We start from the raw sequence: 24,862 nt of genomic DNA, 5'->3' as shown, positions 1-24,862 counted from the left end.
ATGGGGTTGGTGCTGTCCCTAAATTGTACATTTGGGATATGTATTCCAAATATATTGTGTGTGTGTGTGTGTGTTTATATTTGAAAAAAATTGAATACCATGAGTTCTTGTTTCTACTTGGAAACATTTGGCTTTTGTTTTTTCCAGATTTCATATGGTTTATTTGAACCGGCCATAAATGATGGAACCAAGTTCTCTTCCTTTTACCGCATGGTCCCCAATGAAGACCTTCAGTATCAGGGAATTATCCAGTTACTTCTGCATTTCCAATGGAAATGGGTTGGGCTCGTGACTACAGCTAATGAAGCAGGCGAACATTTCTTACAGACAATTGAAGCCAAGTTTTTCAAGAATGGAATCTGTTCAGCATTCACAGAAAGAATTGAACTTAATCTGCATTTTAATGGTAACTTTCTAGAAATGGTGGATGACACAAGGATTTTGTTACCAACTTTCACAACCAGCAAAGCCAATGCAGTTCTGGTATTCGGAGAAAGTAGATTTATTCTGTGGTTGGCAAATGCTTTAATGGTGATGGGGTTATCTCAGCTACTATTTCCTCATATGAAGTCACATGAAGGAAAAGTATGGATTGCAACAGCCAAACTTGATTTCCTATTACATAGCCTTCAAAAAAAAGCTTTTGTTAATATACAAATGTTCCATGGTGCTATCTCCTTTGCAATTCACTCCAAGGAGATTCACAACTTTAAAGATTTTCTTCAGAATATACATCCTCATTGGACAGACACAGATGGTTTTATCAAAGATTTCTGGGAAGACGCATTTGATTGTTCACTTTCAAATTCCACTGTGTCAGTTCGCGAATGTACTGGAGAGGAGTTGCTGGAGAGCCTTCCTGCACCATTTTTTGAAATGAGCATGACTGGGCAAAGCTACAGTATCTATAATGCTGTCTATGCTTTGGCACATGCCTTAAATAGCAAGCACTGGGCTGGAGTCATTCGCAAGAGAAGAGATGCCAAGGGCAAAATCTCTCCACGATATGTAGAACCTTGGCAGGTACGGTTCCCTTTTACAAAGCATTCACTGCATATGTGAGATGACTTGCAGTTATCAGTAAAGAAAAAAAAGAATAGAACTTAAGAAATTAAAAAGAAATCTAAGGAACTTTTATTGAATCAAAGATGGGAATTAGAATATTTCCTATGATACTGAACAGACATTAGATAACACAGACTTTCATAAGCAAGAGACTACCAACAATTACAAATCTCTCTCTCTCTCTCTCTCTCTCTCTCTGTGTGTGTGTGTGTGTGTGTGTGTGTGTGTGAGAGAGAGAGAGAGAGAGAGAGAGAGAGAGAGAGAGAGAGAGAGTGTAAGGGGCTGCTGGGATCCCTGCTTCAGCCCCGACTCTCAGCGTTTAAGTGGACTGTGAGTTTCTCTCAACCAGAGAGAAAATCCACTGAGTTTGCTTTGCCTCCTGGGCGTCTGTCAGTGTTTGCTTGCTTTGGGAGAGCGCAGTGGGTTAATTTCAAGGAGCTTTATTGTGTGGGGGAGGGGACAGTTGATTTCCTTCCCTGAAAGTTAACCCTTTCTTCGCCCACCGCCCGGCTCACAGTAAAGCAAACGGGACAGGCTTGCTAGCTGCGGTTAGGAGAGGCGCCTCTCCCTGCTTCTGCTGCTGCCTGCCTGTTTGGCGCCCCTTCCGCGTGTCACTGAAAATGGCTCTGCATGTCAGGGCTGACACACGTGTCATAGGTTCGCCATCAGGGCTATAGACTAAGGAAAGGTTCAGTCAGATGTTCTCATGTTGCATTCCTATCCTTTCAGAACATGAGCTCCCATCACTTCTCTTACATGACTACTCAAATTCTGTCCCTTTCTTGGATCTTGACAAAGGCAGGTCCCAAGCAAGCAGGTCTATGGGCTCAACTCTCCTTCATGATATCTTTATGGAAGTCTGGCAAATGTTGAATTGACACTGATTCATGATTTTACCCTCCTCCTGTATGTGCAACTGAAATATGGATAACCCCCCCCCCATTGTGAACTTAATTCATTGTTTACCTCCTACAGGAAAATGAATTAATTCCATCTTGGAAAGCTATTTAACACTTTTAATTAGACTATTAAAATGCTTTATAGACCTTTTTATTCTCTTTCCACTTAGCTCCACTCATTCCTTCAGAGAATCTCATTCAACAACAGTGTTGGGGATGAAATTACATTAAATGAATACGGAGAATTAGCAGCTGGCTTTGATATGATTAACTTGGTCACGTTCCGAAATGGATCATATGTCAGGGTCAAAGTGGGAAGGTTGGATCCTCAGGCCCCTCCTGGCAAAGAGTTCACCATCAATGAGGACAGAATCAAATGGCACAGAGACTTCACTCAGGTATGGGAAAACGGCACAGTCCGTGAAATGCCATAGTTTGTGGTTATTCACAAAATGCGATGTAACAAAAGCACTTCATACATTATTAACTTTGAAATTCACAATTAAATATGGGTTAAAATAAGAAGTTTTCATATCTAGATGGAGAGTACTTTAATTGAGAGATACTCTATTTGAAAGAGTGACTTTTCCTGTATGTTTGCACCTTTAGCTTCTGAGAATGTGCTTGTTGGCCTTCAATTTTGCTAATGGCACTTTTCTTTGTACATAATATTACATTACATGGGATACTGGCATTCCCTTTTTATTTATTGCATACTAATAAGCCATCCAGGAGAGAATATTGTCCTTTAAGAAATACTGTAAGGTCCGTGTATACATAAACAAAGGAGCCACAATTCCAGAATGAGCAACATGCACAGAAGACATCTCACACTAAGAAGAGCAATTTCTATCACAGAGTCTGGCAATCTTCACCATATTTGTTTATGAAATCCCTGAAGCAAATCTCTAGTTAGTGGCATTAGATTTAAGACTAAGCTAGCTGTATCAGTATTTGGGTTGAGAATGAACATCATAATTTTCTTGAGTTTGTATGAATGTAAGTTTAGGACATATACATCTAGGCGCGGTTGTAGCTGGTGAATAGGTCTAAGGAGGGGATAAGCTCTCCTAGCTAGCACCAGGAACCACTTCAGACTCTAGTGATGAATTTGAATAAAGGAGTGATCGCAGTCGTCTTGCTTAAAGGGGAATGCAAGCCCTCCCAGTGTTGGTACGTATCAACCCTGCTTGGGCTTCTGAACCAATTTGGAAAATGGCAGGCAGCTGCGTTCTACTCCACAAGCGACTCTTGGGATGATTCATCACTCTTCTTTCCCGAAGCGCTTCTGCGACATATACCTGAAGATATGTGCACACAATACATTAGCAGAGTCCAAGCAGAAGCTTGGCATTTGAGTTGTGGAATCTAAGCTACTTTATTATAAACAAGTAGGAACAAAGGAAACATGGCTTCTCTCTCCTTCTTTTCAAAGAGAGAGTAGACTAAAAGCAATAGTAAAACATAATGGAACAGTGTAACTAAAGTTCCGTTCTCATGACTCCAACAGTATGGAATGTCAACACAGACATGTGATGAAAACAAGCACATATCCAGCAATGGAGGAATAAAATCCCAACACCCAGAACACATCAGGCCTTGGAACCATCCACCCAAAGCATTTCTCTCTTATAAGGATTCAGCCCCCATCCCTTCCATCACGGCCTCCAGACACCTGTCCAGCACCTTCACCACCTCCTCTCGTTCCAATGGAATGGAAAGGTAGAACTTCACATCATCAGTATCCAGATGACACCATGTGCCAGATCCTAGGATACTATTCCTAAGAGTGTCATATAGATGATAAATACCATAGGAGACAGAACACCACAACCCAAAGGTCATGGACCGATTTCCTAGTACTTGTTTCTTTAACGACTCTGTAGGTAGGAGCAGAACCAAAATAATGGGGTACCTTTAATTCCTGCTTCCGTGAGCCACTACAAAAGAACACCCCATGGGACCCTCGTACCTACGGGACCGCCTCTCCCGGTATGACCCACAGAGGACATTACGGTCCACAAATAATAACATATTGGAGATCCCGAGTCACAAGGTGGCTAGGCTGGCCTCGACCAGGACCAGGGCCTTCTCAGTACTGGCCCCGACCTGGTGGAACGCTCTGCCTCAGGAGACTAGGGCCCTGCGGGATTTGTCATCTTTTCGTAGGGCCTGCAAGACAGAGCTGTTTCGTTTGGCCTTCGGACTGACGCAGTCTGACCCCACGGTTACCCTCCCCTAAGGTTTTATTTATAATGGTTTTATCTTATTCGTAGATTTTTAATTTTAAAATTGAATTTTAACATTGTATTATTCTGTTGTTTTAACTGAATTGTTTCTTTTATATTTGTGTTGATATTATTTGTTGTTAGCCGCCCTGAGCCCGGTCTTGACTGGGAAGGGCGGGGTATAAATAAAAATTATTATTATTATTATTATTATTATTATTTGCCGCTTGTATACATATGAATCATTTCACACTATTTGTCCTCCTACTTTCTGATATAGGATATTGGATAGATTTCCCAAAACAATATCATAATATTAAACTCTTCCTATCTCTTTGTATAGGTGCCACCACTTTCTATATGTAATGCCAACTGCCGTCCTGGTTATGGGAAGAAAAAGAAGGAGGGGAATAAGTTTTGCTGCTATGATTGTGATCAATGTCCAGAAGGAATGATTTCAAATGAGAAAGGTATTAAGATAATACGAAAGCTCTGGGCTCTTGGGAAATTTGTTGACATTAAACTGCTGCAGGACAGATGGCTCAAATTAAAAGATGTGTTGTTTTAATGCTTTATAGATACCATCAAAATATTAAAATAGTTTTGGATGCTTCAAATTGTCATGCATCGTTTGTTTATTTTCAGACATGGAAACGTGTGTCAGTTGTCCAGGAGATCAATATCCAAACAAAGACCAGGATCTATGCATTCCTAAGATTCCAAACTTCCTAGCCTTGGATGAAACCCTGGCCATTGTTTCAACTTCCTCTACACTTTTATTCTCTCTGATCACAATTCTGGTGCTTGGCATCTTCATTAAGCATCGTAATACAGCCATAGTCAAAGCCAACAACAGAAGCCTCACCTATGGTCTCCTTATCTCCCTCCTCTTGTGTTTCCTCTCTTCTTTGTTGTTCATTGGAAAACCTAATAAGGTGACTTGCCTTCTCCGACAAACTGCTTTTGGCATTGTCTTCTCTGTAGCCCTCTCCAGCATCTTAGCCAAAACCATATTGGTGGTTTTGGCATTCATGGCTACCAAACCAGGAACTAATATGAGGAAATGGGTAGGCAAAGAACTGGCTTATTCCATTGTCTTTTCCTGCTCCATTGTTCAAGTAGGAATCTGTGTCCTCTGGCTGGCAAACTCTCCCCCATTCCCAGATGTGGACATGCACTCAATGACAGAAGAAATCATATTTCTTTGTAATGAAGGGTCAGTCCTCATGTTCTATTGTGTTTTGGGCTACATGGGCTTCCTGGCCACTGTCAGCTTCACAGTGGCCTTCCTATCCAGGAAGTTGCCTGACACTTTCAACGAAGCCAAGTTCATCACCTTCAGCATGCTGGTCTTCTGTAGTGTTTGGATCTCCTTCATTCCAACCTACCTGAGCACCAGAGGAAAATACATGGTGGCTGTGGAGATCTTCTCCATCTTTGCTTCTGGTGCTGGGTTACTGGCTTGCATTTTTGCCCCTAAATGCTACATTATTGTGATGAGGCCTGACCTGAACAACAGAGAACAGCTAACACAAAGAAAGATTTAAAGGACAGTGGAATTTGTCATTCTTTGATTCTTTGGCTACCTGAATTTGCTGGCATGTATCACTTTCCCGGTAGTATCCTCATGAAAACCTTACCAGAAAATTTACTTTACCTTCCTATCTTCTCCTGCATCCCCATGGGTGCCCCACATTTCTGCTCAGGAGCCCCTGTGCCTTTCCTAAACAAATTTGGGTAAACCATTGGGAGCTGGAGAGTGTGTATTCCCAGGATAATGTACGGGATTGACTGCCTGATTCTCCTATGCACCTGATGCCCCAGCCCACATCATCCTTGCCTTCACTCAACGGTTGAGTGGAGCAGAGATCTTGAAGGGTGCTCAACCTCAAGCAGCTTCCCCACAAATAAGTTGTTTGCAAAAGAGAACCCTGTGGTATTTAAACGCACACACCCCAAATCCTGAATTTGGAGAAAATGCAACACCATATCTTCTCACTCTTCTTCCAGCCCTATGTGTAATTAGAGCTTTTGACAGTAATTAGACATTAGGCCAACTCTTGAACTCCTTCTGGATGGAATTAGATCGCCCCAGAGGTGTCTGGCTTCATCATGTGTGGCCTCGACTGTTTGGGGGGCCCTGGAATATTTTTCACCCATTTCTACCTTCACCCTATGTCCTGGCTAGCTCCCTGACACCATAGCTACCCATATGGATACAGGGTTCCACATGTTACAGATAAAGGGAGATCCACAGGAAGGACAAAATTGCAGCAAAAGAAACTTCAGATTTTGGGTAATGGGAATCTAAACATAGTTCTACTGTGGCTGGGGGAACCGGCCAGATGGGCGGGGTATAAATAATAAATTATTATTATTATTATTATTATTATTATTATTATTATTATTATTATGATTGGCTAAGAAGTGGAGAGAAACAATATATGCAAGTAGAGCTGTCAGCCAGGGTTTTTCAGAGAGTTTGTGTTTCTCTTGGAAACTGAGGATGAACAACATAAAATAAGAATAGGAGGCTCCAAGAACAAAATAAGATGAAGTTTCTGAGGGATTGGATGTTCTTGCTGAGATTGGTCTATTTGGATCTGCAATTGCTTCATTTTTAAGCATTGTCGTTAGTAGTGAACACATCTAGATGCTATTTAGCAGGAACTGTTTTGCTATTTTCATTTTAAATTTACTTGTTCAAACTGTGGTTATTTACTATATGTCTTAGTGCACTACCACCCAAACAAGTGCATACACTTGGCTTTCCCAACCTGGAATTTCTCTTGTATATATTATATTAATATTATATTATATTATATTATATTTGAAAAATTTCAACGGAATACAATAAGAATCAACCTAGTCTGTAGAACAAGGCTAATCAAAAGGGGGGGAAACCACAAAAATAAGGAGAGGGAGAGAGAAAATGGGCCCTTTAACATATTCATATCGTAAATATCCAGTCATTTATTCAGACATAGAGAAGTAGACCTTCTCATCTCCCACCTGAGACCCTACATCTTCTGGGAGTCCCTTTCTACCATGCCTTTCATCCAGGGAACCTCCTGCTTCCTTCCCCACCTCCCAATCTTTTTTGAAAAAGAAATATATATATTTTATTAAAGATTTCTTCGTTTAATAAACTATGTGCAATGTCTCTTTTTTCAAGTTACACTTTCTACCGATCAGTTTCATTTGTTGATACATGAGGACTACATTAGGAAGAAATGGGGGCAGGGGGAGGGGAATGGTGAGGTCGGGTGGCAATGCTTTTATTCTACTTAGTGGGGGGGGTGTCCGTGGCAGCGTCACTTGTGTGGCTTCCCTTTACTATTCTCTAGTATTCCTTTGGTGGTGAAAGAGGTTGGGGGTGGCCAAGGGTGTGGTCGGTTGTCTTTGATTGGCTGTAGTGAAATTTGTTTTTGTGTGTGAGCAAGGCGTGTTTGTGTTTGGATCAGGTTAGCCAGATTGATTCGGATGCTGTTGGCTTGTTGGGCTGTGTATGTGATAAAATGGAACCATACCGAGGTGAAGGCAGCTTCTTCTATTTCCCCCATGTCAATTACAGTTTACAGTATTGGTTTTTTCCCCCTAATAAGGCTGTTCCCCATACTATTTGATACCATTGGTCTATGCTTACTCCTGACAGGTCTCTCCACTGTCTGGCTATGATGTTTCTGGCTGCTGAGAGTAGGTGGGTTATGAGTATGTACCTACCTGTGGAAGTGAATCCTCTCCAGCATTTTGGTGAGGTTCCTGGGCATATCAGTGTTAGTTTCTGTGGTGTTAGGTACCACCTGTAAGTGAGTTTCAGAGTGAGTTCTTTTCTTACCACCAAAGCTTCTTATAAATATTTCCAAATCTGAATGATAATGATTTAAAAAACAGAGAGAGAGAGAGAGAGAGAGCGCAAACAAAACAATGTAAAAACCAATAAAAAACAACAAAGACTTCTGGATATTCTGCATTGCCAGGAAGTGAACTGGTTGACCTTCTAGGTCAATCCTAATCTATGATTCTGTAACATCACAAATATGATTCCTTTGGCAGTTCCCCTACTGCTGATGTCCCATAGACTCCAAAAGCACTACAAAAGTGATTCTCCTGTAATTTTTTTAATTACTATAATCAATTCAACCAGCTGAAGCTCCAGATGTCAGAGTGGAAAACACACAACACGCAAGTCTGAAATGATTATAAGTTCCCTAGTTTTTCATAGACAGCTATGGTAAGGGAGGAGAGGGAGGCTGGGCTCTGTTACGTATTAGTTATAGGCCTTTAGTTATCAGTTTCCCTCTGTTATATCAAATCACTGCATCTCATTTGGCAATCAAGGCATTCAGTTGCCACAGTCCTTAAGTTAACAATGGGTGGATACATGTCCCTTAAAATACCAAATTGACTGAGACAACGACCACCCAATCTCTATTGTTCAAATCAGGAGGAGGACACCAATAACATTGTAGAGAGAAACAGGAGTCTCTATGCAGAGAAGGACATTTGCCATCAGAACATTTCTTTTGCTTCTGCTTCTCCCCAACATGGGGTCCCTAGTACAAAGTGTTAAATGCACCACAAATCACCCTGTTCATGTTCCACACGAGTGGTATGAGCCAGCGGACCTTGTCATTGGTGCAATGGTATCTTATATGTATTATACATTACCAGAAGTTTCTTTCAATAAACACCCTCCCCAGGTCTCCATGAATACCCCACTGTAAGTAACTGGTACTGAATATTATTTTATTTATTCTTTATATGTCATGGCTGATGGGGAAAAACTTTTGGTTGGTTTGTAGAAAGAAGCTTTAGAATTTTTTTTGAAAAAGAATGCCAATGAACGCTGAGCTTTATTTGTCAAATTCTATAAAGGTAGAGAGAAAAGAGAGTAAGAGCAAGAGAAAAGAAAAGGGATGGCATAAAAACGTAAGAAGAACAAATGGGAAAGCAGTGAGGTCCTTAACTTTGCTGATGATACCAAAATTTCCAGGGTGGAGAAAACAAACATGGGTCGCAAAGAGCAACAAAATGATCTCTTCAAAGGGAATGCATGGGCAGGAAAATGGCAAATTCAATTGACTGTAATCAAGTGCAAAGTGATGAGCAAAATAATAATAATTTCACTTCTACGGTCATGGGGTCTCAACTGGTTGTAAGAAATCATCAATAAGATGTTGTGGTCTTAGTAGATAGTTTGATGCAGATGTCAATGAAGTATGCAGCAGCTGTAGAAAACACTACATTATATAAATATTTTCTAAATAAATAAGTAAACTTTGCTGGTTGTGCTTTCTCTTTATAGGCAGGTGGGTGACTCTCTCCTATATCTAGATAATATGCACTCTTTAATTTCCCTATTAAACATTAACTCAATTCATTTGCAGGGTGATGACAAAGTTCTACCAGCACATCCTTGCTTTGGTCTTTGCTATTGATGAGATCAATGAGAATCCCAGGATGTTGCCCAATGTCTCTCTCGGGTTCCACATCTATGACAGCTATTATGATTCAAAGATGACCTACCGAAACACTCTGGACTTGAACTTTAAATCACGTCACTTTGTTCCCAACTACAGGTGTGGCATCCAGATAAATTTAATAGGAGTCATTGGGGGACTTGGCTCTGATACTTCCTGGTGCATGACAAACCTCTTAGGTCTTTTCAAGATTCCACAGGTAGAATATGGATTTTGAAAAAATGGGTATTTCATTCCTTAATTCACTCCTCTCGTTTCCATGCAGCAGGAACCTAGTGATTCATAAATATGGTAAAATGGAAATAGTAAAAGGGACTGCAAAATGTGGATATAATTGGGGTCGGGGCTTAACATATCCAACAATGTGTGTAACAGGGGCAATTTGTGTCTAATAGATGTAATAGAAGATTGCTGTCAGGTGCCAGGTTCGTAAATGAGGCAGTCCAGAAAGGATGGCACGGCATGTCTCTGAGCTCCCAGTATCAATTTATGCTGTTCACTACCTTACAGATGCATAAATAACTAAGAATTTTCCTTCCCTTCAAAATTATGAAATTCCTTTCCTGGGGAAGTATGGTTTTATTTAGCATTGCTCACTTTCAGAAGCTGATTAAAAACACGGGTTTTTGTTGTTGTTTTGTTATTGTTCAGACATTTGTCATTCTGGAAAGTTATATGGTAGTGGCAATATTATGTTGTTCTGCTGTATAGTTAGTTTTCATTTTAGTTGTTTCGGTCTTTCCAACCAGTCTATGATTTTCTATGATTCTGTATTTCACTGATAATTTAAATGATGTGGTTTCTTGTCGTCAGAGAATAATAACAAATATAATCTTACGGAGATCTTCCCTGGAGAGTTCTTAGCAGACGGAGAATCAACCAATTTCTATAACCACTATAAAGGCTACAGGGCAAAAGAACAGTTTCTATTGCTCTATTTCCACCTCAATCTTTCATTTATTGGTATATTAATATGAGCAATGATAATTTCTTCTCCCTACTTGGAGAGAATCAATGTACACAAGAAGGAAACAGTGATATAACAATAATGGTAGCAGTAGTAGTAGTACTAGTAATATCTACAGAAAGCATAGAGCAAAATTGTCTATGTTTTTCTATGTAAATTGAGGTTGGTGCTGCCCCTAAACTTCATATGTTTGGGATATATAGGATTTATATTTATATTCAAGGTAGTTGGAATACCATTAGGTGTTTTTTTATTACACTTGGAAATATTTGGCTTTTTCCTTTTCCAGATTTCATACGGTTCATTTGAACCAGCCATAAATGATGGAACCAAGTTCCCTTCCTTTTACCGCATGGTCCCCAATGAAGATCATCAGTACAAGGGAATAATCCAGTTACTTCTGCATTTTGGATGGAAATGGGTCGGGCTCATCACTCCAGATAATGAAGCTGGAGAACATTTCTTGCAGACAATTGAACCAATGCTGTTCAATAATGGACTCTGTTCAGCATTCACAGAAAGAGTTAAACCCAATATACATTGTAACGGTAACATACTAGAAACGCTGGGCACATGGTTTTCGTTTACACCTTTCACAGCCAGCAAAGCCAATGCAGTTCTTGTATATGGAGAAGGTAGATTTATTATATGGTTATCAAGTGTTATACAGACAATGGAGATGACTCAGCTTCTACTTCCTTATAAGAAGTCACATAAAGGAAAAGTATGGATTACAACAGCCCAACTTGATTTCATATTATATAGCCTTCAAAAATTGTCAATTAATATAGGAATGTTCCATGGTGCTATCTCTTTTGCGATTCACTCCAAGGAGATGCACAAATTTCAAGATTTTCTTCGTGATATACATCCTCATTGGACTGACACAGATGGTTTTATCAAAGATTTCTGGGAAGATGCATTCAGTTGTTCACTTTCAAATGACACTGCGTCAGCAGTCATTCGAGAATGTACTGGAGAGGAGATGCTGGATACCCTTACTGCACCATATTTTGAAATGAGCATGACCGGCCATAGCTACAGTATCTATAATGCTGTCTATGCTTTGGCACATGCCTTAAACAGAATGCACTTGGCTGCAGACATCCGCAAAAGGAAAGATGCTAAGGGAAAACTCTCTCCTCACTATATAGAACCTTGGCAGGTAATGTTTTCTCTTTTACAAAGCATTTGCTGCATTGATCCATTATGTGAGTTGGCATTTAATTATCAGTAAAGAAATAAAAGAATAGAACTTAAGAAATTAAAGATAAACCTTAATTAATTTTATTGTGGGACCCAGGTGGCGCTGTGGTTAAACCACTGAGCTTAGGGCTTGCTGATCAGAAGGTCAGCGGTTCGAATCCCTGTGACGGGGTGAGCTCCCGTTGCTTGGTCCCAGCTCCTGCCAACCTAGCAGTTCGAAAGCATGTCAAAATGCAAGTAGATAAATAGGAACCACTACAGCGGGAAGGTAAACGGCGTTGCCATGTGCTGCTCTGGTTTGCCAGAAGCGGCTTTGTCATGCTGGCCACATGACCTGGAAGCTATACGCCGGCTCCCTCGGCCAATAATGTGAGATGAGCGCGCAACCCCAGAGTCGGTCACGACTGGACCTAATGGTCAGGGGTCCCTTTACCTTTACCTAATTTTATTGTATCAAAGATGGAAATTACAATATTTCCTGTAGTGATGCTGAACTGATTTTACATGACTCAAGCTTTCATATCTAACCAGGCAACAACTACGACAGTTAACTCACATTTTACATATATTCCTGGCTATCACACATATAAGCAGACTCCTCTAAAGCCAGAGTAACTCCTAGAAAATCAATTTAAAGCTTTTTTTTTAAAAAAAAAAACTGCTTCACTCCCCGGTGAGGGACAAATGTGGCTTTTCCTCTTCCTCTTCCTCCTCATCTCCCTCACTGAATGATTCTTCTTTAGATAGAAGCAACAGAGGGTCTGACTGACAGATAGAAGTGGTGTTCGGCTTGTTGTGCAGGGTACATTTTGGCAGCCTCTTCATCTGCAGATTCAGCCTCCCCTGTCATTCAGACATTCTTCAGGTTTAAGCAAATCTTAAGGCTGTTAAGCAAACCTGGGCTGGCTTTAAATTCCATTGGCAAGCTGGTCCTCATCTGTGAATGATTTGAAGTGGTCTTAGAGGATCAGAGCATTTTGGTGCAAGATGCTGTCATCCTCAGAAATAATAATAATAATAATAATAATAATAATAATAATAATAATAATAATAATAACTTATTATTTGTACACCGCCCTGCTGGCTGGGTTTCCCCAGCCACTCTGGGCGGCTTCCAACAAAGATTTAAAATACACAAACATTTCATACATTCAGATTTCTTCTAAATGTCAGGTCGTTATTTGTGTCTTTGACATCTGATGGGAGGGCGTTCCACAGGGTAGGTGCCAGTACCGAGAAGGCCCTCTGCCTGGTTCCCTGTAGCTTTGCTTCTCTTCCCCCCCCCCCAAATATATTTATTGGTTTTATAAATATTAAACAAACATACAATAAACACAAGGCATAATATACAATGCAGAATACAAAATACAAAAAAACCAAAACAATACATAATACAAAAATACATTAAAAAATACAAAATATAAAAATCTTATTCTAACTTGATTCTAAACTTGTTGATTTCTTCCTTTCTCTCTCAACTGTGTTTCAAAATGTCTCATCATTAGTTCTTTCCACATCTTATTCCATCTATTTTTAAAAAATATTTAAACATCTCATTAACTTATCTAACATATTATATCTCTTCTTATATCTTATCTTAAAATTCTAATTTCTATAACACTTTTAAATATATATCACTTTCTATTATCTCAACCTTTATCTAAATCTTAATACTGTATACATTTCACCCTTATCTAAATCTTAATATAATAAAATCTTAATATACAATTCACCCTCAACCAAATCTTTTCTGCAGCCTTCCAAATCTTTTACTAAACATTAATAATCTTAAGATTGTTTTCTAAATACACTTTAAATTTCTTCCAATCTTCCTCCACCGACTCTTCCCCCTGTTCACAGAGTATTCCGGTCAGATCAGCCTGTTCCATAAATTCAATCAGCTACAACTGCCACTCGTCCACAGTAGGTAAAACTTCACTCTTCCTATTGCTTGCTAATAAAATTCTCGCTGCTGTTGTGGCATACAAAAAAAAAGTGATATCTTTCTTTGGTTATTCCTCTCTAATTATCCCAAGTAAGAAAGCTTCTGGTTTCTTAACAAAGGTGTTTTTCAACACTTCATTTCATTATAAATCTTTTCCCAAAAGCTCTTTACTTGGGGGCATGGCCACCACATATGGTAAACGGTACCTTCCACTTTCTTACATTTCCAACATTTATTGCCCTTTTTATGATGATAAATCTTAGCTAATTTTACCGATGTAAGATGCCACCTATACATCATCTTCATCATATTTTCTTTTAAAACATTACATGCGGTAAACTTCATATTCTTTTTCCATAACCTTTCCCAATCTTCCACCATTATATTTTGCCCTACATCTTTTGCCCAATCAATCATTACAGTTTTTGTCTGTTCATCCTTTGTATGCCACTCCAACAATAAATTATACATCTTTGAGAGATTCTTTATTTTAGATTCTAACAAACCCGTTTCCAATTTGGATTTTTCCATTTGAAAACCTACTTTTTTATCCATTTTAAACATTTCATTTATTTGATAATATTGCAACCAATCATTTAAACTTTTCTTCAACTGATCATAAGTTTTTAACTTAAATTGGTCTTTCTCCTCTTCCAATAAATCTTTGTACGTCAGCCACTTAGTTTCCATATTCAATTTTTTATGTACTTTAGTCTCTAAAGGTGAAATCCACCTGGGTGTTTTCTTTTCTAACAATTATTTGTATCTGTCCCAAACATTGAACAATGATTTTCTTATAATATGACATTTAAAACCTTTGTGGACCTTGATCTTATCATACCACAAATATGCATGCCATCCAAATGCATTATCATAACCTTCCAGATCTAATACGTCAGTATAATCAAGTAGGAACCAATCTTTCATCCAACAAAATGCTGCAGCTTCAAAATATAACTTTAAATCTGGCAGTGAGAAACCTCCTCTTTCTTTCGCATCCGTTAATATCTTATATTTAATTCTCGGTTTTTTCCCCTGCCAGATAAATCTTTATAATGCTTTCTGCCATTCTTTAAAACATCCTAACTTGTCAACAATAGGTAATGCTTGAAACAAAAATAACATTTTTGGCAATACATTCATTTTTATCACTGATATTCTGCCCATCAAAGATAATGTCAGATTTGACTATACAGGTATATCTAAATCTCTCTTAATTTCATTCCATACTTTCTCATAATTATTTTTAAACAAATCTATGTTTTTCCCAGTCATATTCACTCCCAGATATTTCACCTTTTTAACAAACATCAAACCAGTGGCTTCCTGTAATCTATTTATTTCGTCTGCTGATAAGTTCTTACTCAATACTTTGGTTTTCAATTTATTCAATTTAAATTCTGCAAGCTGTCCGAACTCCTGTATTATTTACAGTGCTTTAACAGCACTGGTCTCTGGGTCTTGTAACATTAATACTAAATCATCTGCGAAGGCTTTTAACTTGTACTGTTTTGATCCCACTCCTATACCTTTGACCTCTTTGTCCTTTCTGATCATATTCAGCAAGACTTCCAGAACCGTTATGAACAAAAGAGGGGAAAGGAAAGTGGGCACCTTTGCCTGGTCCCTTTTTCAATTCTAATTTCCTCTGATACCACATTGTTCACAATAATTTTTGCATTTTGCTCTGAATATATTGCAGTTATTCCATTTATAAACCCTTGCCGAACCTCCATATTCTCCAAGTTTTTTATAATAAATGTCCAAGAAACATTATCAAAGGCCTTCTCTGCATCTATAAAAATTAAAACTGCACCAGTATTCTTTTTTGCTTCTAACATTTCCAACACATCCACAATGTTTCTAATATTATCTTTCATATGCCTAGCAGGTAAAAACCCTGCCTGATCTTTGTGTATTTGATCTTTTAATACCTTTTTAAATCTTGAGGCCAGAATACTTGCAATAAAAATTATAATCCGCATTCAAGAGGGAGATTGGGTGGTAATTCTTCATCTGTGTTCTATCCATATCTGGTTTTGGGATCAGAGTTACATATGCTTCTCTCCAGGTCTCGGGTGCTTTGTCCCCTCCTAAAATCTTGTTACATACATCTACCAATGGTTCTATCAGCCAGTCCTTCAATGTTTTATAGTACTTTGCTGTTAATCCGTCAGGTCCTGGTGCCTTGCCTACTTTTAATTGATTTATGGCATCTTCCATTTCTTGTTTTGTGACTCTATAGTTGAGTGTAGATCTCTTATCCAATGGAATCTTTTACAGTCCATGTTTATCCAAAAATTGCTCAATTTTATCCTGATGTTCCTTGTCTTTTTTATACAGCTGTTTGTAATATTTCTGGAAATATTTTCTTATTTCTGTCTGGTTCTTGATGGTTTTATCCTCTATCTTGATATTGGTAATGTGTACTCTGTTTTTGTCTTTTTAAATCGCTAGCAATTTTCCACATTTATTTGCAGATTCAAATAATTCCATCTTGGAAAGCTATTTAACACTTTTAATTAGACTATTAAAATGCTTTATAGACCTTTTGATTCTCTGTCCACTTAGCTGCAATCATTCCTGCAGAGAATATCATTCAACAACAGTGCTGGGGAGGAAATCACATTAAATGAATACGGAGAGTTAGCGGCTGGCTTTGATATTACAAACTTGGTCACATTCCGAAATGGATCATATGTCAGGGTCAAAGTGGGAAGGTTGGATCCTCAGGCCCCTCCTGGCAAAGAGGTCACCATTAATGAGGACAGAATCAAATGGCACAGAGACTTCACTCAGGTATGGAAATAACAACACAGTCCCTGAAAAACCATAATTTGTGTGATGTAACAAATATTCACTATTAAATATAGGTTAAAATAAGAGGTTTTCATATCTAGATGGATAGTACTTTAATTGAGAGGTACTCTATTTGAAAGAGTGACTGTTCCTCTAAGTTTCCACCTTCAGCTTCTGAGGCCTTGCTTGTTGGCCTTCAATGTTGCTAATGGCACTTTTCATTGTCCATGATATTACATGGCATAGTGACATTCTTTTTTTATTTATTGCATGCTAATAAGCCATCTAGGAAAAAATATTGTCCTTTAAGAAATGTTGTAAGCTCTGTCTGTACATAAACAAATGAGCCACAATACCAGAATGAGCAACATGCACAGAAGACATCTCACACTAAGAAGAGCAATTTCTATCACAGAGTCCAGCAATGTTCCTGGAGCAAATCTCCAGTTAGTGGCATTAGATTGAAGACTAAGCTAGCTGTATCAGTATTTGGGTTGAGGATGAACATCATAATTTTCTTGAGTTTGTATGAATCTAAGATTAAGACATATACCGTGTTTCCCACATTTTAAGACACCGTCTTATATTAATTTTACTCAAGAAAATAAGCCTATGGCTTATTTTCGGGGGGTGTCTTTTTATTATTATTACTGTAAGTACCTCCTTACAACTAGTAAGAACTGTACACTGCTTTAAGAAAGCAGCGCTACAAATGAAGGCAGGAAAGAGGAAAGGCTTTTCTCCCGCCCTGCTTTCCCCCTCCTTGGCTCCCCTCCTTCCCTTCAGACGCACTGACCCAGACACGAGAAACCCACTCACACAAGCCGCCCGCAGCAACGAGCTGAGCCAGGCGGCGAGCGGAGCAGCGCCTTGCCTTGGACTGCATCCACCGCCTCCTCCTGGTGCCGTTAATGCTGCCACCACCACGGTTGCCCCTGCCATTTTTCTGCCGGAAAGGGGTCTGCGGGAACCAGGGCGAACCAACACGCAAGTGTCGAGCTCTTTTGCCCGGCTCTGCCCTTTACTTCCCGCTTCCTCCCGCCGCCGCTCTGCCTTGGGCCATGCGGCCCCAGAACATTTCGGCGGCGCGGCTCCTCCCGCCGCCTGTCACCCGCCGCCGCTCGCCTTCGGGCCATGCGGCCCCAGAACGTTTCGGCGACGCGGCTCCTCCCGCCGCCTGTCACCCGCCGCCGCTCTCCTTCGGGCCATGCGGCCCCAGAACTTTTCGGCGGCGCGGCTCCTGCCGCTGCCTGTCACCCGCCGCCGCTCTGCTTCAGGCCATGCGGCCCCACAACATTCCGGCGGCGCGGAAGGGGCCAGCAGGGCTCCTGACGCCGAGGGGTTTTCCCGTCCGGGCGCTCGGCCCAAGTGGAAAAAAAGTCCTGGGAAGAGCGGAAAGGCTCCCAGCATGGCTCGCCTGGTTTCAAGCCTCTCGAGGCTCTAAAGGAAAGCAAGAAGGTACGTCTTATTTTCGGGGTATGTCTTATATTTCGCGAATGCATAGAAACCCTGCCATGGCTTACTTTATGACTACGAATTAAAAAAGGGGAAACACGGTACATCTAGGAGCGGTTGTAGCTGGTGAATAGGTCTAAGTAGGGCAGTGTTTCTCAACCTTTTTTGGGCCACGGCACACTTGTTCTATGAAAAAAAATCCCGCGGCACACCAACTCTGTGCCGCCCTATATTTAGTTTAGTTTGGAGGGGAGACGTAATCATTACACACACAGGTGCAAAAAGTGCATGGTGTAAAAGTTGGAGTTTAATGGCAAAAGACTGTTGAGGGGTTCCTTTGCGGGTCTGTTCTGCATTATGTCCTTGGCGGAGCCACTCGCCGCCTTCTCCCCGTGTGCGCAGCCCCGGCAGCGGAGTTTCTACAGCGGAAGGGAACAAACGACGGACCGACCTCCGATCGGTCCCTGTCTGTGTGGGCTCGGGCTTCTTGGTGAGGCTCCCTTTTGAGGCTCCCACATGCGGCTCCGGAGCCGCGGGTTGCCGACCCCTGGGCTAGCAAGAAGAGCACCTCACCTTCTGCAGGACTCCTTGCCGAAGAGGCCGCTCACTCCCGCGCCGACCAAAAAACTCCCGGGCGCCGCCAGCAAGAGGAGCGAGAGCGAGACAAACAGCCGCGGTGGTGGCTGTTGAGAGCTGCGCTCGCCCCGCCCCCGTCGTGACCCAGCCGGCTTCCTTTCCGGTGGGTCAGCGCCCCTAATGGCGGCCGCCAGTCACGTGACAGGGCAGCAAATCGCCCTTCTCGTCGCCAGCGTCTCCAGGCACACCAACCAGCGTCCCGCGGCACAGTACTGTGCCGCGGAACAGCGGTTGAGAAACGCTGAAGTAGGGGATAAGCTCTCCTAGCTAGCACCAGAAACCACTTCAGACTCTAGTGATGAATCAAGGAGTGCTCCCAGTCCTCTTGCTTCAAAGGGAATGCAAGCCCTCCCAGTGTTGGTACGTATAAAGTCTGCCTGGGCTTCTGAACCAACCTGGAAAACGGCAGGCAGCTGCATTTTCCCCCACAAGCGACTCCTGGGATGATTCATCACTCTTCTTTCCCGAAGCGCTTCTGCGACTTACTGGTATATCCGAAGATATATGCACACAGTACGTTAGCAGAGTCCAAGCAGAAGCTAGGCATTTGAGGTGTGGAATCTAAGCTACTTTATTATAAACAAGTGTAACCGAACAAAGGAAACATGGCTTCTCTCTCCTTCTTCTCCAAGAGAGAGTAGACTAAAAGCAATAGTAGAACCTCGCGGAACAGTGTAACTGAACTGCCGTTCTCATGACCCCAAGAGTATGGAATGTCAACACAGACATGTGATGAAAATAATCACATATCCAACAACGGAGGAATGAAATCCCAACACCCAGAACAGGTCAAGCTTGGAACCACCCACCCAAAACTTTCTCTCTGATAATACTTCAGCCCCCATCCCTTCCATCATAGCCTCCAGGCACCTGTCCAGCACCTTCACCACCTCCTCTCATTCCAATGGAATGGAAACGTAGAATTTCACACCGTCAGTATCCAGATGACACCATGTGCCAGATCCTAGGATATTATTCCAAAGGGTTTCCTATAGATGATAAATACCATAGGAGACAGAATGGGCCCTAACAGGACACCACAACCCAAAGGTCATAGACCGATTTCCTAGTACTTGTTTCTGTAAAGATTTCCTAGTACTTGTTTCTTTAATGACTCTGCAGGTAGGAGCAGAACCACTATAATGGGGTACCTTTAATTCCTGCCTCCTTGAGCCACCACAAAAGAACACCCCATGGGATTTGTCACGTGTGTACATATGGATCATTTCACACTATTTGTTCTCCTATTTTCTGATATAGGATATTGGCTAGATTTCCCAAAACAATATAATAAAATAAACTCTTCCTATCTCTTTGTATAGGTGCCACCACTTTCTATATGTAATGCCAACTGCCGTCCTGGTTATGGGAAGAAAAAGAAGGAAGGAGAGAAGTTTTGCTGCTATGATTGTGATCAATGTCCAGAAGGAATGATTTCAAATGAGAAAGGTGCGAGGTGATATCTTAAGATAATATGAAAGCTCTGGGCTCTTGGGAAATTTGGTGACATTAAACTGCTGCAGGACAGAACGGCTTAAATTAATAGACGTGCTGTTTTAATTGTTTATAGATACCATCAAGATATTAAAAATAGTTTTGGATGCTTCAAATTGTCATGCACTGTTTGTTTGTTTTCAGATATGGAAACATGTGTCAGTTGCCCAGGAGATCAATATCCAAACAAAGACCAGGATCTATGCATTCCTAAGATTCCAAACTTCCTAGCCTTGGTTGAAACCTTGGCCATCGTTTCAACTTTCTCTGCACCTCTATTCTCTCTGATCACAATTCTGGTGCTTGGCATCTTCATTAAGCATCGCAATACAGCCATAGTCAAAGCCAACAACAGAAGCCTCACCTACGGTCTCCTTATCTCCCTCCTCTTGTGTTTTCTCTCTTCTTTGTTGTTCATTGGAAAACCTAATAAGGTCACTTGTCTTCTCCGACAAACTGCTTTTGGCATTGTCTTCTCTGTGGCCCTCTCCAGCATTTTAGCCAAAACCATATTGGTGGTTTTGGCATTCATGGCTACCAAACCGGGAACCAATATGAGGAAATGGGTAGGCAAAGAACTGGCTTATTCCATTGTCTTTTCCTGCTCCATTGTTCAAGTAGGAATCTGTGTTCTCTGGCTGGCAACCTCTCCCCCATTCCCAGATGTGGACATGCACTCAATGACAGAAGAAATCATATTTCTTTGTAATGAAGGGTCAGTCCTCATGTTCTATTGTGTTTTGGGCTACATGGGCTTCCTGGCCACTGTCAGCTTCACAGTGGCCTTCCTAGCCAGGAAGTTGCCTGACACTTTCAACGAAGCCAAGTTCATCACCTTCAGCATGCTGGTCTTCTGCAGTGTTTGGCTCTCCTTCATTCCAACCTACCTGAGCACCAGAGGAAAATACATGGTGGCTGTCGAGATCTTCTCCATCTTTGCTTCTGGTGCTGGGTTACTGGCTTGCATTTTTGCCCCTAAATGCTACATTATTGTGGTGAGGCCTGACCTGAACAACAGAGAGCAGCTAACACAAATAAAGGTTTAAAGGACAGAATATTTTGTGGCTCTGTTGATTCTTTGGCTACCTGGATTTGCTGGCAGGTATCCTCATGAAGACCTTACCAGAAAAATTACTTTGCCTTCCTACCTTCTCCTGCATCCCCATGGGTGCCCCACATTTCTACTCAGGAGGCTCTGTGCCTTTCCTGAACAAATTTGGGTAAACTATTGGAAGCTGCAGAGTGTGTATTCCCAGGATAATGTAGGGGATTGACTGCCTGATTCTCCTTCCTACCTGATGCCCCAGCCCACAGAATCCTTGCCTTCACTCAACGGCTGAGTGGGGCAGAGATCCTGAAGGGTGCTCAACCTCAAGCAGCTTCCCCACAAATAAGGGCCCTGGATTGCTTTTCACCCCATGTCCTGGCCAGCTGCCTGACCTTTTGTGATCCCCATCTTACACAATAGCTACCCAGATGGATACAGGGTTCCACATGTTACAGATAAACCAAAGACTCCAAAGACTGGCAATTAAAAGCCATCTGGTAAGTGTGAACTGGGCTCAGTTCTATAAAAAGAAAATGTTACTAAGCTATGGTCCTTCTCTTGTCTGCTCATGGAAATCTGCTGTACTCACATGTAGATACAATAGCATGGCACCCTGTCTCATTGATTTTGCTTTTAGAATAATCACCACATTTCCCTGGAATACTCTTTTTAGCAGCTGCAAAGGAAGATCCACAGGAAGGACAAAATTGCAGCAAAAGAAACTTCAGATTTTGGGTAATGGGAATCTCAACATAGTTCTACTGTGCTTCTGATTGGCTAAGAAGTGGAGAGAAACAACATATGCAAGTAGAGCTGTAATCTAGGGTTTTTCAGAGTGTTTCTCTTGGAAACTGAGGAATAACAACATGAAATAAGAATAGGGGGCTCCAAGAACAAAATAAGATGAAGTTTGTGAGGGTTGGATGTTCCTGCTGAGATTGGTCTATTTGGATGAGAAATTGCTTCATTTTTAAGCATTGTCTTTAGTAGTGAATTCATCTAGATGCTATTTAGCAGGAACTGTTTTGCTATTTTCATTCGGTTTTAAGTTTACTTGTTCAAACTGTGGTTATTTACTATATGCCTAAGTGCACTACCACCCAAACAAGTGCATACACTTGGCTTTCCCAACCTGGAAGTTCTCTCTCATATATATATGACCCAGGTGGCGCTGTGGGTTAAACCACAGAGTCTAGGGCTTGCTGATCAGAAGGTTGGCAGTTTGAATCCCTGCAACGGGGTGAGCTCCCATTATTCGGTCCCTGCTCCTGCCAACCTAGCAGTTCGAAAGCACATCAAAGTGCAAGTAGATAAATAGGGACCGCTCCGGCGGGAAGGTAAATGGCGTTTCTGTGCGCTGCTCTGGTTCGCCAGAAGCAGCTTTGTCATGCTGGCCACATGACCGGAAGCTGTCTGTGGACAAATGCCGGCTCCCTCAGCCTATAGAGCAAGATGAGCGCTGCAACCCCAGAGTCGGACACGACTGGACCTGATGGTCAGGGCCCTATATATATATGGTATATGAAAAAATTTAAAATTGAATACAGAATACAATAAGAATCAACCTAGTCAGTAGAACAAGGCTGATCAAAAGAAAAAAACCAAAAATAAGGAGAGAAAGAAGATGGGCCCTTTGTCATATTTATATTGTATATATCCAGCCATTTATTCACACAGAGAGAAGTAGACCTTCCCATCTCCCACCTGAGACCCTACTTCTTCTGGGAGTCCCTTTCTACCATGCCTTTCATCCAGGGACCCTCCTGCATCCTTCCCCGCCTCTCAATCTTTATTTTTTTTAAAAAAAGAAATATATATAATTATATATATATATATATAATTAAAGATTTCTTGGTTTAATAAACTATGTGCAATGTCTCTTTTTTCAAGTTACACTTTCTACTAATCAGTTACGTTTGGTAAGACATTAGGACTACATTAGGAAGAAAAGGGCGCATGGGGTGGGGAATGGTGAGTGTGGTGGGGTCTGGCGGCAATGTGGGGGTGGGTTCATGTCAACGTCACTTGTGTGGCTTCTCTTTCCTATTCACTAGTATTCCTTTGGTGCTGAAAGAGGTTGGGGGTGGCCAAGGGTGTGGTTGGTTGTCTTTGATTGGCTGTAGTGAAATTTGTTTTTGTGTGTGAGTGAGGTAGGGGTGTGTGTGTGTGTGTGTGTGTTTGGGTCAGGTTAGCCAGATTGATTCATATGATGTTGGCTTGTTCTTGTTGTTCCCTTGTTGCGCTGTGATGTGATAAAGGGTAACCATACCGGGGTGAAGGTGGCTTCTTCTATTTGCCCCCGTGTCAATTTCAGTTTACAGTATTGGTCCCCCCCCCCAATAAGGCTGTTCCCCATACTATTGGTCCTGACAGGTCTCTCCAGTGTCTGGCTATGTTATGAGCTCTTCGTGTTATAAGTGGACATTATTGTCTTGGGAGATGTTTAGTAGGGCCAGTTCTGGGGTGACTTCTAATACTTGCTTAGTTATTTTGCATATTTCTTGTAGGATTGATGTCCAGAAAAGTTGGATTTTAGGACATTCCCATCACATGGGAATGTATGTACCTGTGGAAGTGAATCCTCTCCAGCATTTTGGTGAGGATCCTGGGCATATTAGTGTTTCTGTGGTGTTAGGTACCACCTGTAAGTGAGTTTCAGAGTGAGTTCCTTTCTTACCTCCAAAGCTTCTTATAAAAGTTTCCAAATCTGAATAGTAATGACAAAAAAAAGGAGAGAGAGAGAAAAGGAAAGAAACAAAAAGAACAAACGAAACAATGTAAAAAAGATAAAAAGAAGGAAAAACACAGACAGTAAAAACAAATAGGTACTTCCACATCTCCATCTGCCAATTGTATGTATTACAGTTATTCAAAATTGTTGGCATACACGCTCTATGTCAGTGAAGCTCAGATGCCAGAAGAAGAAGAAGAAGAAGAAGAAGAAGAAGAAGAAGAAGAAGAAGAAGAAGAAGAAGAAGAAGAAGAAATAGAGAGGGAACAGTTAAAAGTGGAAAGCAGAGAGGAGGCGGAGAGCAGCTGTAATCTGAGCTCTGAACAAAACTCCTAATGGTATCTTCCCTAGTTTCCTTCACAGAGCTCCAACAATGTCCTTCTGACACTAAGAAAAGGTTGGCTCAACCCTAAAAAATATTTGATAGAAAAAATTCATGAAGAGTGTTGTTTCCTGCATATCGGTGGTATAAAAAATAACAACAAAGACTTCTGTATATTCTGCATTGCCAGGGAGTGAACTGGATGACCTTCTAGGTGGAATCCTAACCTATGATTCTGTAACATCACAAATATGATTACTTTGGCAGTTCCCCTACTGCTGATGCACCATAGACTCCAAAAGCACTACAAAGGTATTCTTTCTCCTGTCATTATTTAAATTACTATAATCAATTCAACCAGCTGAAGCTCCAGGTGTCAGTGTGGAAAACACGCAACACGCAAGTCTGAAATGATTATAAGTTCCCCAGTTTTTCATAGACAGCTATGGTAAGGGAGGTGAGGGAGGCTGGGCTCTGTTACATATCTTATTTGGCATCCAAGACATTCTGTTGTGACAGTGTTCAAGTTAACAATAACGTGGATACATGTCCCTTAAAATACCAAATTGACAGAGTCAACGACC

At 41.1% G+C, this 24,862-nt stretch overlaps 2 protein-coding genes across 2 annotated transcripts; both read left to right on the top strand.

Moving 5' to 3' along the window:
- The first annotated feature begins 210 nt into the window (after positions 1-210).
- LOC118095732 (vomeronasal type-2 receptor 26-like) lies at positions 211-5,739 on the top strand. Its single transcript, XM_088654825.1, has 4 exons — positions 211-1,023; positions 2,135-2,362; positions 4,536-4,662; positions 4,838-5,739. Exons 1-4 carry the CDS (start codon positions 211-213, stop codon positions 5,737-5,739), a joined length of 2,070 nt encoding a protein of 689 aa, XP_088510951.1.
- A 5,255-nt stretch (positions 5,740-10,994) lies between these two features.
- On the top strand, positions 10,995-21,223 carry LOC118095733 (vomeronasal type-2 receptor 26-like). The gene is made up of 4 exons (XM_088654824.1): positions 10,995-11,807; positions 16,365-16,592; positions 20,006-20,132; positions 20,322-21,223. The coding sequence occupies exons 1-4, from the start codon at positions 10,995-10,997 to the stop codon at positions 21,221-21,223; spliced, it is 2,070 nt and encodes a 689-aa protein (XP_088510950.1).
- The last annotated feature ends 3,639 nt before the right edge of the window (positions 21,224-24,862 follow it).

The sequence above is a fragment of the Zootoca vivipara genome, chromosome 12 (assembly GCF_965207765.1).
Source record: "Zootoca vivipara chromosome 12, rZooViv2.hap1.1, whole genome shotgun sequence".
Taxonomy (NCBI): domain Eukaryota; kingdom Metazoa; phylum Chordata; class Lepidosauria; order Squamata; family Lacertidae; genus Zootoca; species Zootoca vivipara.
The sequence above is the reverse complement of the archived record's forward strand: the minus strand, read 5'-3'. Positions and strand labels throughout refer to the sequence as shown.